Source organism: Peromyscus californicus, unplaced genomic scaffold (genome assembly GCF_007827085.1).
Source record: "Peromyscus californicus insignis strain IS unplaced genomic scaffold, ASM782708v3 Scaffold_18__1_contigs__length_77618521, whole genome shotgun sequence".
NCBI lineage: Eukaryota > Metazoa > Chordata > Mammalia > Rodentia > Cricetidae > Peromyscus > Peromyscus californicus.
The window spans coordinates 41328323-41346636 of NW_026294480.1; the positions used below are offsets into that span (position 1 = coordinate 41328323).

General features: G+C 43.8%; 1 protein-coding gene across 1 annotated transcript in view; it reads right to left on the minus strand.

The window, feature by feature from the left end:
- The window catches only part of Map3k1 (mitogen-activated protein kinase kinase kinase 1), a 66132-nt gene that overhangs the window by 3485 nt on the left and 44333 nt on the right, over positions 1-18314 (minus strand). Inside the window, exons 4-19 of the mRNA XM_052743770.1 lie at positions 17569-17769; positions 16712-16828; positions 16175-16323; positions 13698-13819; positions 13054-13135; positions 12638-12821; positions 10845-11123; positions 8617-8738; positions 8038-8129; positions 7588-7777; positions 6061-7327; positions 5388-5540; positions 4388-4550; positions 2726-2857; positions 1397-1539; positions 637-768 (exon numbers count right to left, since the gene is read on the minus strand). Of these exons, the coding sequence (XP_052599730.1) occupies positions 637-768; positions 1397-1539; positions 2726-2857; positions 4388-4550; positions 5388-5540; positions 6061-7327; positions 7588-7777; positions 8038-8129; positions 8617-8738; positions 10845-11123; positions 12638-12821; positions 13054-13135; positions 13698-13819; positions 16175-16323; positions 16712-16828; positions 17569-17769 (3528 nt within the window). The remainder of the gene's footprint in view (positions 1-636; positions 769-1396; positions 1540-2725; positions 2858-4387; positions 4551-5387; positions 5541-6060; positions 7328-7587; positions 7778-8037; positions 8130-8616; positions 8739-10844; positions 11124-12637; positions 12822-13053; positions 13136-13697; positions 13820-16174; positions 16324-16711; positions 16829-17568; positions 17770-18314) is intronic.

Below are 18314 nucleotides of genomic sequence, written 5' to 3' on the forward strand. Positions count from 1 at the left end.
TTTGGATCCCCAGAACCCATGTAAAAAACAGGTATGAGGATGCTTATCTGTAAGTCTAGTACTCCTACAGTGGGATTAGAGGCAGGAGAATCTCCTAGAAGTTCAGAGGCCAGAAATCCTGGAATATGCAGTGCTGTGGCCAACAAAAGAACCCTGCCTCAAACAAGCTGGAGATCAAGGACCAACTCCTTAGGTTGTCGTCTTATCTTTGCACATGTCACGGCATGCACATACAAACACCTGCATACATAATCCATATAAAAAAGTACTAAGTATCTTTTTAAAATTGGAGGTTGGGGGCCAGTACCATGTGTCACTCCAGTTCCAGGGGCTCCGAAGTACTAAGTATCTTTTTAAAATTGGAGGTTGGGGGCCAGTACCATGTGTCACTCCAGTTCCAGGGGCTCCGAAGTACTAAGTATCTTTTTAAAATTGGAGGTTGGGGGCAGTACCAGGGGCTCCGACCCCCTCTTCTGGCCCTTGCAGACACCAGACATGCATGTGCTGCACAGACATACGTGCAGGCAAAATACCCACACACTTAACATACAATACACAAACAAGCGACCATTGGTAGGGACAGCTCATGAGAATTTGACTTTTCTCAATTTTAGTACAAAAAATTGTCAGAATTACCTTAAATATCAAAGCGAGATGATTGGAGTGTTTTTCGGCATTCCAAGGCGGTTTTGCACAAGCCATTTCTATAATAGCACAGCCAACGCTCCATACGTCACAGCTCCTGCCGTACTGCTGACCTCTTAGTACCTAAAACAGGCAGGCAGTTCATTTGGACATGTGACTGACTTCAAAGAGAGATCTATGTTTTATATAGGAGTTCAGAGTAAACAGTGGTACACACAGCAGTTACAGGAACTACTTGAAATCTCATTAATGAGCTTAGTGTCCAGGTGGCGCAAAGACAGTATCACAGGATTCTAAAGCAGCCCCTCCTCCTCCACAATGGGGCAGGGAACAAGTCATCACTACACTGAGCAGAGAGGGCTATGAGCTCAGGAGAGCCACATTCACAAGTGCGTACTGTGTCACGACATTGACAGAAAGGAAAGGTAACGTCTGCATATTTCTACCACATGCATTTTTGTTTTACTATAAAACAAGTATTACAAACTAACCCCACAATTCTGTGTTAAATTTGCTTTCTGTTAAGTTCATGTTAATTGTGCTGAAGTAACCTTTAAGCAAATCTATGAAAATTTATTTTTAGTAATCTTGTTAAGACAAAAAAGGGAAGGCTGAGAGGAAGGGTCTAAACTGCAAGGTACTACTAAAAACCAACTTCTAGGTCGTGGACTTGCAATGAGGAAGTGTGTTATGGCTCTTACTGTGAAAGAACCTGGCACAGTGACTCATTACACTTAAAGCCACTTCTCACCTCTGGTGCCATAAATGCAATTGTCCCCAGTAACTGTCCCTGAAACTCTCCTGCACCGGTTCCTTTTGAGGCCAACCTGGCAGCAGCTCCAAAATCTGCAATTCTCAGCCTCTGACCTGTGCTGTCAATGAGTAGATTGGCACCTGTCAACAGAGACAGCAAATGACCTGGCATGTTAGAATCACATAAGGACATGTCGAGAGCCTCATGAAGTTCCCCTAATGAACTAAACCATGTGGGTACAGTCACAGCCTCCGAGAAAGCTGCTCCTGTCTTCCTTTAATCCATTTCTGCTGAAGGCACACTAGGGTCTCTAGGGTAGATGTAACGCAAAGCCTCAGAAGGAAATTTCTGAAGGTCAAAGTCCTAAGGCCCATGGAGATAAAGGAATACACTTAAAGACCCTTTCAAGTGGGGATTCAAAACCTTTAAAATGATGATTTCAGCAAAATCTATCCAGAATTCAAATTTTTGTACAATTTACATTTTAAAACAGTCTTGTTGACACATACTAACATAAGCCAATTCAAATTATATGCTTATTTCATAATCACAGTTTAATTCAAGTTAGTATCCCAACAGCACTTCAATATATTGTCAAATACTAAAGAGATTCATAACAGAAAACCCAAGTTGCCTTTAATAGATATAATCTAAACTGCAAGATCTCACAAGACTGTCTGTCTGTCTGTCTGTCCCTCTCCCCCACCCCCTCCAGGATTTCTCTGTGTGACTGCACTGGCTGTCCAGGAAATCACTCTGTAGACCAGGCTGGTCTCGAACTCAGAGATCTGTCTGCCTCTGCCTCCCAAGTTCTGAGATTAAAGGCATGCACCACCACTGCCTGGCTATGATTTTCTTAAGTTTATGATACGCCAATTATCTCAGAAAAACCAAGAGCAGGGATCGCCTGGGAAAACATCATAATGCCACGACAGGGGATCAGAGGCCTCGGCTCTACACTTCCTGTCAAGTCACACCCTTTCTTGTATTGAACACACTGTCCTACACAACCAGAAAGGTGGACTGAAGACTTTGTTTTGTTTTTTGAGACAGAGTTTCTCTGTGTAACAGCTTTGGCTGTCCTAGAACTTGCTCTGTAGACCAGGCTGGTCTTGAACTCAGAGAGATCTGCCTGCCTCTGCCTCTTGAGTGCTGGTATTAAAGGAGTATGCCACCACTGCCTGGTGGACTGAAGACACTTAAGGGTCCTTTTAGTTCTAATATTCATAGGGTTATTTAATACCAAACTTGTGTTAGAAACCATCAAAGGTCAAGGTTAAAAGTTACATTTGCTTTCTTGTCACTAGAAAGTATTAGGGTTCTTACCTTTGACATCTCTGTGAATGATCTGGTTTTCATGGAGATATGAAAGGCCGCGGAGTAACTGCTCAGTATAGTTAATGACTACTGACTCCTTAAAAGCTCCATATTTACTCAAGAGATGAGCCACAGACCCTCCTGAAAGACCAACACAGCTGTTGTGAACCTGGCCAGAACTACACTTGTTTATCACACTCTAGTTTCTTAAGCTTACACTATGTGAGCCCATAGGAAATGTTGAACTCATAGCATATCAGAAGTAAAATTGATTTCCTATATACCTCAAACTGTAAATTAGGAAACATTTTTTACAGAACCCTCATGAAACCAGCTTCCTACAGGGCCAAGATCTCAGAAAGCACTAAGAGTTATACATTTTAGATTGAACTAATTGTGCAATGGAGAGTCTACGCCTTTCTGTTCTCAATCAGAGTGTATACACTATTCCAGAATCAAGTAAACAACACTGATATGTTATTTAGCAGAAGGTAAAGAGCAGGGGAGGAGCAAGAAGGTAGTCAGGCATCACATACATGTACCAAAGTCAGAATCTCAATGAACCTCACTTATAAGTACTTGTGAGAGCCAACCTATCTGTTCTGTATGTCCCCATGAGAAACAACAGGTAAGGGACTGGAGAACTCCTGGGTGTCACTGGGGAGACAGTTCAGTAGGTAGAGTGCCTGTCATGCGTCTATGGAGACCTGAGTTCAATCCCCAGAACCCACATTAAGAAGCTGAGCACAGTGGTGTGTGTCTGTAGCCTCGCTATGGGCCACCCAGCTTAGCCCAAATGAGCGTCAGGTTCAGAGAGACCCTGTCTCAAAAAACAAACGTGGAAAGAGACAGAGGTAACATCCATATGCACACATGTGCACACATCCACGCTAGTAAGCACACACAAACATGAACTAAAAATGCACTCTTAAATCACACAAGAACTTAAACAATGGGCTAAATAACCTAGTCGTCACATCCCTGAGTCGCTGTTATACATATTAGAGAAGTAAATTCAGTCTATGTTCAAGAGGACGAGGTTTAACTTTATGTCTCAGTGCTGTTTCATCTGCAGGAAGGTTTTCAAATGATATATTAATTTATGTAGTCTGGCCAGTTAGGTGGTTAGTTAGTTCTTTTTGAGACAGATTCTCCCCTATTAGAGAACGGGCTGGGCTTGAACAGACCACCCTGCTGCTTCAGCCTCTTGAGTGCTCTGACTGCAGGCACATGCCCTGCTCAACTTTTAAGTTGTTAGAAACATTTCTTACATATACACAATTAGTGAAGACGATCCAGGAGAATACAGAATTTATACAATCCAGGTTTGGAGAAAAAAAAAAAGATTCTTATATCCCAAGCCATGAAATCACTCTTGAGAACGGTTGCTGGGTTGGGGACTGTCACTCAGTGGTAACGTGCTTGCCTAGCATGTACAAGGCTCTGGGCTCAATTCCAAGTACAACAAAAGAAAACATCAAGATGGAAAAACTTTACTGTTTACTATATTTAAAATATAGACTATTTGTTTGTGTATGCTTGTATATTAGGAATGATTTGTTTTTAGAGACCCAAAAGTATTTATTTTTAAATGAAGTATTCAGTAAATCGCCCTTAACTAGAAGAAAGTTAAGTCTGTGCACCCATGCATGCTTGATACTGTGAACGTACCCGCCATCCACTCAATGAAGAGGTTGTAATTGCTCTTCTCACACGTGGCACCCAACATCCTGATGATGTTCGGATGGTTCAGATGGCTCATCATTCTTATCTCCTCCCTTAATGCTTCTACCACTTCTTCCTGCTCAGAAGACGTGTTTCTGATGTACGTCACCTGTTTTAATAAACACGTTGACAAGATTTTGAGTTTTGATGTTCTCTGTGTTCCAAACAACCCAACCTAAAATAGACAAACCCAAACTATCTGAAACACTGACAGCAAATGGAATTTAACCATCTACCCTCATGGATGCAGTATTCTTTACATAAAACCAACAGATCAACAGGGAACACAAGTCAGGTAACTTTAGACAGTAAGAATATAGCTTAATAAACTAGAAAATCAGAAAAATGATAAAAGGGGAGGGTGCTGGAGCCAAGACCAGAACTGTATAAAAACAGTAAAAATGAGAACGGCCAATTATAGAGGAACAAACAGTATGACTTTGAATGAAGTCATTATTTTTGCACGTATGTGTGCTCACTCTATGTATTATGCATACATACTCATTGCATGCATTTGTAAGTGTGTTCATGACAGAAGGACAGAGCACAGACAGAAATCTTCAACTGGCACAGGTGGAGGGGGGCAGGAATGACAAAGCATTTCTCCGGCCATCTTGATACTGGATCTCACAATGACCAGCTTCAACTTTTCATAGCAGAATTCATGTTGGTGCTGCTTTTGGTAACACCTACTTTGAGTCTGAAGCTTTCCAAAACCGCCAAGTGTAGTGGCACAATCCTGTAATCCAGACATTAGGGAAGTGGAGGCAAGAAGGTCCCAAGCTTGAGGCCAGCCTGGGCTACACAATGAGACCCTGTCTCCGAAACCAAACCAAACACAACTCTGACACTGAAGCGTGAAGACACCAGCACCCCATCCTTTGTATCTAGCTGCACACGCTTCATTTCAGTCTGAACAGTTTCACTCTGGACTCCCGATACCAACCTGTTTAACAGCCATTAAGGTTCCAGTCCCCACATCTTGTGCTTGGTAACAGGAAGAAAATGCTCCGAGGCCTATCTGCTGACCTTTCAGCCATTCAGTGTCTTCTCTGTAAGGCTGCTTTGCTTTGGTGTGTCCCGGCAGAGTCTCTGGTGTCTGCACAGTAAATAAAAGCAATCGTTCTGTTAAAAGAGCAGGATCCTGCCGGGCGGTGGTGGCGCACGCCTTTAATCCCAGCACTCGGGAGGCAGAGGCAGGTGGATCTTTGTGAGTTCGAGGCCAGCCTGGTCTACAGAGCGAGATCCAGGAAAAGGCACAAAGCTACACAGAGAAACCCTGTCTCGAAAAACCAAAAAAAAAAAAAAACAACCAAAAAAAAAAAAAGAGCAGGATCTTGTATAATTAGTCTGAGAAAATATTACTGTAATTCCTAAACCACCTATGAATTTGACCTCTGAAAGGACAATGGTAACAAGGGTATCACATGTGTAAGTGAGAATCATTTCAGAGTCAGCCAGAAGTATCTCTGAAATAGGTGAGTACTGCTATTGTAATGACTCAAAATTATTACTACATACTTAGTTATACATGGAAAACCCTCAGTTATCAAAAGCAGCATTTCTCCTAGATCTTAGCACGCCCCAAAGAGACTGTAAACGGTTGGAAAACTACTCACGTCCTGCTGGATGATGATAATGTCTTCTCCATTTTCCACCTGTAGCTGAGGAACTACGGGGAGGGCATCTTGAGATGCTGACATTGCCATGGCAATTGCTAAAGCTTCCTCTTCTTCAGCTTCCATCTTTTCTTTGCACTTCTGATTGTGACTGACGTCATCTTTGTATGTATCATCATTTTCAGCCTTTTCAGGAGAGAGGACCGCAACTTCCGACTTAAAAGTGACCGTTGTGTCACTTGAAGGCATCGATGCTTCCAGAAGGTCCTCGATACTGGAGTTGAGCTCCGTGTTGACATCCAATCTGCACTTGTCCTCCACTGGGGTGAAGACTGTCTCGTCGCTGGGTATAACGGCGTTACCACTACCGCTGCTGCGGCCGAAGCTGTCGTCACATTTGGAAGCAGCGTTCAGATCGAGTGTCATGCTTTTTTTGGAGGCATCCCCCAGTCTGCTTGTACTACCTGGGATGGGTCGAGATGGCTTTGGCCTGTGTATGTTGCTGGAGGGTGGGGGTCTTGACTGAGTAAAGACTGGGGAGAGTTTATCTGAGTCCCTGGTCTCAGAGCAGTTCCTCTGGAATTGTAGAGAAAACTTGCGCTGTGTTTGAGGAGATGCGGAAGGTATTTTGCAGGGAACAAATGCCTGAGGCCTATGCTTAGAAACATCTGTTACAGAGCCAGCTGGGACAGATGGGGCAGAGGAACAAGGGGTCGACACTGCTGGAAACATCTGGGAAGGAGACAAGGGAGAGGAGTTCAAACACTGACTGTGGGGTCTGCCTTTTGTGTGAACCGTTGGCTTTGGCTGTTCTGTTGCTGTTGAACTAGGAAGTCCTACGGAAATGCCGGCCAGTCTGTCAGAAACGTCCTCTGAACTGGCACTCAGTCTCGAAGCACATAATCCTTTTCCAGTTTTCTCTAAGTGGACTGTGTGCTCGAGGGAACTGTTCTCAGGAGAGCTGGTCGGGCCCAAGGGCTGCAAGAAGCTGTCCTGTTGCCCATCCAAAGTGTCTTCCACACCCATCTGGATGACCTCAGCGATTTCTACCTCATCTGCAATCGCCAACAAACGCCGGCGCATCCTGGTGAAGTGCGTGGAACCGGAAGCTGTCAGCATCGTCACCAGCTTGGAAAACACAGCGGGCACCGACGTCACCATTCTTGCAGAACTCAGATAGATCCTTCGAGAGAGCTTGCCAACCATCGAGTGGGAATTATCGATGGACTGCAAAGTGAAGGTCAGGAGGGACAGCAGCTTCTTATACCTGGAAGAAAAACAAAGCAAAACACCTTCAACTGGCAGACAAGTTCAAACCATCGAAAAAATACGGCCATTTTAAAAATGGCAATTTATACCTGCCCTTGTACACAAAAACAATCTTTGCACGAAGAATTTGTAAATGTTTAACTAAAAGTAGCCTGCTCTTCAGGTTTCTAAAATCAAGTACTAAGGTGCTAGTATGCAACTTGGGGACATGTGAGCAAGCAGGAAGAGGGGGGTACTGATTTTCACAAGAGAAGTTACCTGATTTCAACAGGCTCAGCTTGGGAGACGTCAGTACTGACGATATGAGGATAAAATTCAGCAGGAAATTCCAACAGCAGTCTGTCGATGAGACACAGGCGGCCCAGGAGTTCCTGCCAGCTGTTTGATTCAGCCTGGTTTCCAAGAATACAACTTAAGACATAATCAACACCACCAATACCAATGGATCCTACGGAAGTAAAAACAAACGGCAGAGAAATAGGGTCACAAAATTCTAAAACAAAACACGATCGGATGGTGGGAAGGCCCATAAAAACGCTCTGGGTTGTTAGTCTTAAGGACTTCTCTTAAATTAACTCCTATTTTTAAAACAGCTGAATGAATCAATTTATAAAATTACTCCAATATTTTATAACGGTCCCTTGAGAAATCTTAGGTCAAGGAAAACAGTAAACTGTGCTCCATTAGTTTTAGATTAGAAGTTATTACCAGCTTTAAGTATTTCTCTACCAACTGCCAACTCTCCTGCTTGGCCCTTGCACAGCTCCAGCAGCGTTGATACGGACAGCTGACTCGTGCGGCTACCGAGAAAGAAGACAACACTCAATGGTGAGCAGCAAGCACCATGAAACCTCCCTACAGCATTCCTGATGTTTGCAATCCTTCTACCAACGACCTCGGATCAACAGCCCAACTGCAGAGCTCCACAAAGAGGGCTGCTCGCTACTTGCCATCTAAACCCATCCTCATGCTGAAAAGCAAGATGTGCCCTGCACACTGACACACTCCCTACAAAACTAACTCCTGACATGGAGAGAGGAATACCAGAGTGAGGACACTCTGCACTGAGCAGCAGCAGCCACAGAACGAGGGAGATGGAGCGGCTCTGGCCAATCAGGATGTGCTGGGACGTGGAGACGGGAACTGCCAAGGTACCTCTCACGGCTTATTAACTGTTTTAATTTCAGATCTCACATTACGAAGTGCTAATAGTCGAAGATTCACTAGCACAGATGTATCAACCTGAGGTGTGAGGTATGGCCCGGGTATCTGAAAGTGAGGCCTTACCTATTGGCATCGGCACACTTGACTAGGATAGTGTCCACGACTGGCCGGAGAAGTCTCTGAAGTCTGATTCTTTCTGCCAAACTGTGGCACGGTGTATACACCAGCATGGCTCTCAGTGTTTTCTGGGGAGAAAAAAACCCTGAAGGTCAAAATGCATCCAAGAAAATGTCCTAAGCTGAGACGATCTGAGCAAACAAGTAAGTAATAACAGAAATGGATAAGCACAGCAGTGCTCCCTAAGTAGTGGTGAATGACCTAAGCAAGAGGTGGAGTCAAGGCTCTAACATCTGCTCCATGTCCAGATATCCTTGGCTACTCCCAGCACACTAGCATGGTTAGTAATCTAGTTGTGAAGGTTTTCGAGGTCACTGAACTCTGATCCCAATTTATATTCATAGTCACTCATGCTTCTCAAAAGGACCATTTATTTACTAGACCCAACTATTAGGGTGTGAGTTAGAAAAAAAAAAGATTGCAAGAGATAGCTTAGAGACTGAAGTTTAAACAGATCAGGTAAGAAATCAGGCCAGTGAGATGGCTCTTGTCAATGGCACTTGTCACCCAACATGACAGACTTGGGTTCGAGCCCCAGAACCCACATGGAAGGAGCTAACTGGTTTCTGCAAGTGGTCCTCTTTTCCACGCACAGCTATGGGACACACATGCCATCCCTCTCCACTAAATGTTTTCTTTCCTTTTTCTTTTTCAACGATTACCCTCCGGCAGGGATTTCTGGGGAGGGTGTGTGAATCTGAGCTCCAGGGGTCGTTAGGCAGTCAGACCTGCAGACATTCTTCACCATGACAGACAATGGAGAAGGTTGCTACTAGCTAGTATCTAGTGGTCAGACGCCTCAGGTGGAAACATCCTCCAGTGACAGCACCTCTGGTGTCCCCTCCCCCGGGTAATTATCTGGCCCCCACACCAGTGCTGAGACTGAGAAACAGTGCTTCAAGGAGATGGGAATCTCAGAGTGGAAAAGGTCAAATGCCCTTCTCATCGTGCTAGCCTACTCCTGAGAGACAAGTTCTAACAGTCAAAGCAACCTATGTCTACGGCATGCACCATGGTTAGTTCCAACGGTCAACTTGACAGAATCTGGAATCGCCTAGGAGATGTGCCTCTGGGCCCATGTTGGGGACTGTCTGGATTTTTGCTAACTGATGTGCTTAGCATCTTCACTGGGAAGGAGCTGGCTACATGAGTAAACGTGAGCCATGTACAAGTGTGCATACACCTTCTTTCCCAGCTTCCTGCCAGGATGCAATGTGGCCAGCTCCCAGGAGTTTCTGCCATGATGACTTCTCTGCCACGATGGACTGGAACCTGGAACTGTGAGCCAGAACAAACCCTTTCTTCCTGAAGCTTCTTTTGTCAGGGTGTGTTTTTGGTTTTTTTTTAAAATCATAGTTACAGGAAAGAAACCAAGGTAACATGGGACCATTTTCTGAATATTTTCACAATGTTTACTGAAGCCAACAACAATTTTTATTAAAAATACTCATTAATGTTTCCATACATCAAAACAAACAAACAAAACTCAAAGGACATTTTCTAGTCCTATTTTTACTTGGTTGTTTCTGTTTCCTGAGACAGGGTCTCCTGTTGCCCAGGCTAGTCCTGGGCTCCCTGGATAGCTCAAGATCAACTTAACTCCTGATCCTCTACCTTCCTCCTTTCCAATGCAGGGTTTCTAGGCATGGCATCACCATACCAGACCATCAAGAAGTTTTAATTTGGTCATATGTGATGTATTCATTGAAGAAAACGTATGAGGGGCTGGAGAGATGGCTCAGAGGTTAAGAGCACTGGCTGCTCTTCCAGAGGTCCTGAGTTCAATTCCCAGCAACTCCATGGTGGCTCTCAACCATCTATAATGAGAACTGGTGCCCTCTACTGGTATGTAGGCATACATGCCGGCAGAACACTATATGCATAATAAATAAATAAATCTTAAAAAAACAAACCAACCATGAATAGCAAGATATTACTACTACACGGGAGAAAAGTAAACGGTGCATAAGACATCATGAACAGATTAAAATCAGTAAAATTATATAGAGAGATAAAATGGAATATTGCAATTTCTTAGGACTATAGGATAAAAAAACTTGGATTTTCTAAAGTTAAATTAGGTAAAGTAGATTTATTGTTTCTTAAAATTAATACCTACAGAAGCCCAAAGAAAGCCAACTCATAAAGACATGGTTACGGAATGATGTACTTACTAAAGCAGCAACGTACACTTTGTAGACAGGGTCGGCACAGACTATGGACAGCACGCTGCAGCAGGCCTCCACCACGTCCCCTGAGATGCTGGTCTGGGCAGACCCGCTGGCGGCTCCGCCACTCAGGCTGCCCCCACTGCCGCTTCCAGAGTTTCCAGTGCTCTCCCCATTTGCCAACAGCAGGGCCCCACTAACATCGTGGGAGAGACGCCGGAGGGCCATCTCTCTTACATTCCAGTTTCTAGAGAATAAGCAGCCAACGAGTTCCATTCCAAACACCTATATTGAACAAACACAATGTGGTGAGAAATTAATGGACCTATGGTGTGTTAAGGACAGTTTCTGATGATTAAAGAAAAACTGGCCACTTCTCAATTCTTTACTGTATTTGATAGATAGTTTTACAATTGAGAACTTTAATAGTATACACACAGTCTTCTGTGAGTGCATGGATACTCACGTACATGTGTATACACTGTGGAGGCCAGGGGTTAACCTCAGCTGGTGTTCCCAGAAGCAGTACACTTTGGCTTTATTTAGAGTCTTCGATCACAAATTAGGCTAGGGTCCAGCTGTCTCACCTTTCCAGAGCTGGGATTGCAAGTACAACACACCCAGCTTTCTGCAGGGGGCTGGACATCAAACTCAGGGTCCCATGCAAACACCTGACTGACTGAGCTGTCTATCTGCCCAGGTCCTTGACTGTCAACTTCATGGGATTTAGAAATGTCTGAGAATGTCTACTGGGCATTCTTTTTCCCTCTCCTTCCTGGTTTGTTTCAAGACAGGTTTCCTCTGTGTATCTCTGGCTGTCCTGGAACTTGCTTTGTAGACCAGGTTAGCCTCGAACTCAGAGACCCGCCTGCCTGCCTCTGCCTCCTGAATGCTGAGATGAAAGGCGTGCGTGACACCTAAGGAATAAGCCCAGCCCAGCTGATGACAGCTTCCAGCATGGCATCTGACAGCTCGGCATGAACTCCGAGAGCTCTCTGGGACCCTGACACAGACAGGGCCTTGGCGGAATACCGTTCACAATCTGATGGAAGAGCTAAGGTGTGCCTGTGAATCCTGTGGATTTTATCAGCCTGCTAAGGAGCAGGGGTTGACAGGAAGGGCGGGTTACAAAGCAGAAAAGCAGCACATTCTACGATGGAGACAGTGAATGTGTTAACCTCTCACAAATTTCACAGCCAAATGCTGAGCACAGGCTTCACTACTATCTCATTATCTCCCTACTGGGAGCACTGGCTATCGATCCTACCTTTAAAAATAACATAGCAAGCCCCCAGCAACCGAGAAAATAATTTATAAGTTGGCCAACCAAAGCCTGTGTTTACTGAAGACAAGAAACTGTTCTGAGGAGGTAAAGGTAACCGAAACACCACACCCAAGACCATTCTGAACCCTTACCTGTTCTCTGGGCAAGTGCCTGATGTACACCAGTACACAGAAAGGGGAAACTGGGGTTAAATGGCAGCAAACAGAATCACTTGCTGTGATTCAGGACTGGGGATTAAACCTGGGCAAAGCCAGCACTGAAGAGCCGCACTTTCCTTCCTTGCACAGCCTTTTACATTTGTTAGTTTAGGGAGAGACACATCCAGGTAGGTGAAAACCACAAAGAAACTTTCAAGTGTGAGCTGTGCAACGGATATACAGAAAGGAACTAACACCAAGAGCCGGATTAAAATCTCCAGCGTGCGAGGAGTCACACAGCGAAGCATGTTCCTAAATCAGAAACAACCGAGGGAAGGGGACAGACATCAGAGATGAATGAAGTGATAACTACTTACCTGAATCCAGGGCTCAGCCAAATCTTTGTAAGCGGGAGGGATCTGCTGGGTTCCGTAGTGAGTAAGGTTAAAGTTGCTCTCTTGGGTCCTTCTCTGTGACCCAGGCCCAGGCTGCTGTGTGGAGGCTGGCTGCGGGACAGCTCGCAGGGAGGCAGGGGGATCCACTGGGCTGGACAACTCGTGGCTAAAATGAAAGATCACAAAATTTGCTGCAAAATACTAACAGATATAAGTCACACTCTGTACTTAGTTTGAGACAAAGCTTCACTGTAGCTCAGGCTAGCCTTGAACTCATGATCCTCCTGCCTCAGCCTCCCAAAAGCTGGGATCACAGGTGTGTGCCACCATGAGAGGCTAGAGGATGTCATTTTAATTTTTTGTTAGATATACACAAATCAGTAATTCAAAATTATTACCTGTAGAAATCATGGGATCTCCACTTAGATCTACAAAGGGGACATATTAAAGGCTCTCTATTTCTTCTACATTCTTCTGCCCCTAAAAAATAGAAAGAAAAACTATTACAAAAATATAACTGTTACCCTTAAGTATTTCTAAATTCTGAGTATTCCTAACAGCTAGTTTAAGATTGCTCTGGAAGGAGCCTCATACAGTTTGATAGGGTATCAATCTTAAAGCTGGCCAATGCAGCAGAGTAAACTATCCCAATGCTTGTACCCACACAAATGCTACCGTGTCACTCACGACAACACTGTTTGCTTAGCATCCTTCAAAGCATTCTGCCCCACTCCATTCTGTGGCTAGTCTTTCAGATTCACCCTCTGGAAAGGCCAGCCAGGTCTTCCACCTCCGCCCCGCCTCACGGCTTTGGGCTGGGAGTTTTTAAGTCTGAACACCTTCTGTTTCCACCCGCATTCCCCTATACACACTGCACTTCCACATCTCCACAGATCCTAAATCTCAGTGTGTTGGAAAGTGCATATGCAGGGAGCTTAGGCAGGACGTTCTTCTGAGCTCCCGACTCTATCCACAAGCCATGCTGCAGTAATAAATGAATACAGCCGGGCTGAGCAAGCACGGGGACAGAGGAGCCACCTACAGATGGACATGCAGTGGTGGTGTAGCTTGTTCCTGCAGCCATCTTCACACACGGTCAGGCTCTCCTCATCCAGCATGCCCAACAAGCAGATGGGACACATTTGCTCCTCTTCATCCTTTATGCTGCAAGGGAGGGAAGCAGAACACTGAGCACCGAAGTCTGTGACTCCTCCGGACTACGCACATATCCATCAACCAGAGACGCTTGTTTGACAGCATCACCGATAACCGTAGGGCAGTGACTTCTCCTAGTGATACTCAGTAATCTAGAAGCAGATCCACAGAACCGGATTCACAGACTGTGCTGGGAGTTAAGCTGTTCTTACTGTGAATGCAATTTAATACGGGAACTACAACCCATATATATGTATATATGCAAAAAGTACCAGGTAATGGATTTCACGACGGCATCTCCACACAGATATGCCATTATATGTTGTTCCAATCCATCCCTCTCCTACCTTCCTCCTCTGCACCTAGAGCATTTTTTATCAAGCGTTTGTCAGAATGTTAGTGGGTTGACTGGGCATGTCTGCTAGTCTGTCTCTTTATGCATTTTATCTGTACACTGAGGTTCTGGGATCATCTTTGCACTTTCAGTTTTTGGAAGGGTTTTGTGTAACTTCAATTTGCTTTAATTTTTTTTATTTTGAATTTTTATTGCAAGTGTATGAGTGTTCTGCTTGTATGTACGTATATATGCCACATGCATGTCTCGTGCCTGTGGAGGCCAGAAGATGCTGGATACCCCGGAAATGGAGTTATGGATGGTCATAAGTTGCCATGTGGATGCTGAGAACTGAACCTGGGTCCTCTGGAAAAGCAACTGGGCCACCTCTCCAGCCCCTATCTCTATTTTCCATTCTTTGGAAATACCATTTGAAATTTTTATAAAATTAGATCCCTAGATGAATATCATTTAGGGTTTTTTTTAATTGATTTTAGTTTTTCCATAAAAACATGTGATTACATGAACAAAAACTTAAACATGATATATTACAATCTGAGAAACTTTTGTGCCTACACTGCTGATATACCAATACACCTGGAAACCTCAAATTCCAGTCCATAGTAAGAAAGGATCTTTGATCATCTTAGAAACTTCTGATTTAAGCTTTAAACATTTATTCTCTTTCTTCAATATAAAGCAGAAAGAAGTAAGTTTGGTTTTAGAAGTTCAATAAAGAAAAATCAATCTTCCTTCCTTCCTTCCTTCCTCCCTCCCTCCCTCCCTCCCTCCTTCCCTCCCTCCCTTTTCTTTCTTTCACTTATTTAGAAGAGACAAAGAATAACAGAAAGAAAGCTGAGTTAGGAGTCAAGACACCCAAATTCTGGTTATGCTATTACCTCTCCTGGTTTCATCCATTCTAAGTAAGCCAGAAGACCTTTAGTTTCACAAAAATAACTTCAAACGCTCTAGGATTCTAAAGTCAATCCACTGAATCCAAACTTAAAAAAAGGTCAAATATTTGTGTTTTTCACAGACAGAAAAAACAAACAAACAAAAAACCCAAAGCCCTGTTCGCCTGGTGGCCACTGCACCCTGTGCTCCGTGTTGAGGCGGTCCCGACACTAGAGACTGGTGGGATGAAGATGACACTGGACAGCCAGGGCTGCTCAAACCAGGGTGCCCAGGACCATAGACGCCCTGTCTCCTTTCTGCAGGACCCGAACCATCTCGTTTTCACACCCACAGGTAGTGCCACGGAGTAGAAAGACACTGATGGCACAGAGAGGACAATGGTCTCCGTGTAGTACTAGAGACTTGGAAACACCCACGGTAATTATTTTAGGCTGCATTTCATGTCCTTCAGAGTTTAGCGTTGCCATCTTTCCAGCAACCAGGCAATGCAGAGTTTGTGAAGCATTGTGGACTCTAAGTAGTAACTGAGTGATAGCTCCTGTGCCTCCTCCAACGGCTGAGCAGCCTACGAGTGAGAACATGCTTATCTTCTCCCAGGTAAAGATTCTCTGAAAACATCTATGCACGAAGTACTAATGTTACACAACATAAAAATCCTATACTTGGAAGTCATTTGGAAAGCCACTTTGCCTTGTATATAATTTATTTAGAGAAGAATCACAGATGTTTCCTTCTACTTCACACTGCCTTAGCCTCGTTGTCTGTAGAACAGTGATAAAATCTACCTGGCAAGGTTTTTGTAAGAAGAGGATCGACCAGTGCTATCAGGTGCTTGGCTAAGGTAATGTCTGCCATAGCAGCCGCTCATTACTTTACACCTGCCACCTGCTTTCTCACAAGAAGGGACATCACGTTAATGTGTCATTTCCAATGTACAGTATGGAGAGCAAAATGTCTTCAAGTGACCTTTAATAACCCTTACCTTTGCTTGAACATGAGAAACCAAGACTCAATGGTTACATCGTCGTATAGCAATTTAGTAAATAAAATAAAAAATTACTCCTAAATTAAGATGCACCACTTGATCAATGCTTAGTTTCATGCCAAGTACTAACCTGTTTTCTGAACTAGATGTAGACGTGCTAGATGATGACAATGTATGAGAATTGGACATGCGTGAAACAAACTTCTGGATGGTGTTACGAGATGGAGCTTTGATTCTTGAGCTACGCCTACTGTGATATTTCTGGAACAAACTCTCAACCTAACATTGGAAAAAGATAGTGTCAATGATATTGATGCCATAATTATGCATATGAAGGGGTGGATTATTCATCTTAATTTGCATAAAGCTGATTTAAGGGCTTTAAACATAAGAATGCAGTTTACTAAGGACAATGCTTTTTACAGCAGGCCAGTGTTTACTTAAATCTTTTACAGTTTAGAAACAAATAAATGAACAAAAAACCCAAACCACTTATCACCTCAGTAAATCACCAAAGAATTTTCAAGGCAGCAGATAATTCTTAAGTAGCTTCAGATGTCCAACACGGCCACTGTCTATTTAGATTCAGTGATCTTGGAAAAATTTCATGACGTACCATACAAGTTTATTGCCAATTTAATACTATAGCTATATATTAAAAAATTACCTCAAAATTCTTTAAAGTTTTTCTCCATAACATGGGGTCAGAGGGTTCCAGCTGGAACACTCGGAGCATGACAAACAGCAGGTGAATACAGAAAGTTCCACGCCCACAGCTGCAGTTCTGGGGAACAGAAAGAAAGCCCATGGGTTAATCCACCTGGGAGGGTCCATCAGAACATCTATGCCTATCCTGCTTGGGCATTTCTAAGTCTATTTTATTAACATTTCTATTACTATTTTTCATTATCCTTACATATAAAGATACAGATATTTCCACACAATCTATTTTCAATGAATTTATTCAACAGATTAAATTTATCTTGTTCAAGGTACTGTTACAGTAAAAACATCACACATAGCCTGGATGCATTTCAAACTCACTTTATAAAATTGAGAGCTAGGCACATACATGCCTGTAATTTAAGCACTTGCAGACAGGATGATCACTGTGAAGTCAGGGCAAGCCTAGGCTACAAAGGGGATCTGAAGCAAGCTGAATGGCACCATGTGACCCTGAAGCAAAATGAAAACAAAGCCAGGCGGTGGCTTTAATCCCAGCACTGGGGGAGGCAGAGGCAGGTGGATCTCTTGAGTTTGAGGCCTGCCTGGTCAACAAAATGAGTTCCAGGACGGCCAGGGCTACACAGAGCAAACCTGTCTTGCAAAAACCAAACCAAACCAAAAAACACCCAAGGAAAGACTAAAAGAAGCCTATGACTGGGAAGGAGGTAATACTTGTATAATGAACATGAAGCTCTGCATGCAGCTTCTAACCACAGACAAAGAAACAACATGATTTACTAGTACAGACTTAAAATGGGACCATATACTAATGTGACGTAAAACAGCGCCAAATACTACCTGTGGCCCAATGAACACCCGGTACTTGTTGTCCGGACTGTCTCCTCCAATCAGGAAGGAGTTGGGTCCTATCTGCTGCAGGAGGTACAGCCTGGCCCTCATCACTTTGTTCACACGGCGGTTCGTCTCCTCTGGGCTATATGGGGAGAAGCCATCTGGTGACGGGGCTCTTCGGGGTGGTGTGATTCTGCCGCTCTGAAACTTTACAACATTGTTTTTTATTAGGTTTATATCTCACTTCCTCATAAGAAATTAATATTTAAAAAAAGGTCATAGCAGAAAGTCATGTGGCAGATTATATTCGGAGGGGGGCACACTTCATGTATGAAGTGTACTAAAAAGCAAAATGCTGTTATCGGACACATTCATTTTAGAAGAACTTCTAAACTCTCAGTCATTCCTAGAAGTGATGACAGATCTTTGCCTGAGAGACAACCATATGGTCATTTTACAAACTACTCCATAAACTTGGGTCTTCTAAAGTACTATGCAAACCAAAATTAAGGGTATTAAAAGTGACCACCATAAGCAGGAAAATGCTGTTTCTAGCAGTGAGTGCAAACATGCAATCTCCTGGCTTCTACTGAAGGCTCTGGCGAGTGCTCTCTAGGATGGGATTCAAAAACACGGCCATGGACTCCTGTCGGCTACACTCTGCAGACTCTTCCTCCTTTAAAATGCCCTACCGGAGGCCGCCCAAAACCTGCTATGGTCAGTCACAAACAGCACGCGCGCCACGCTACTCA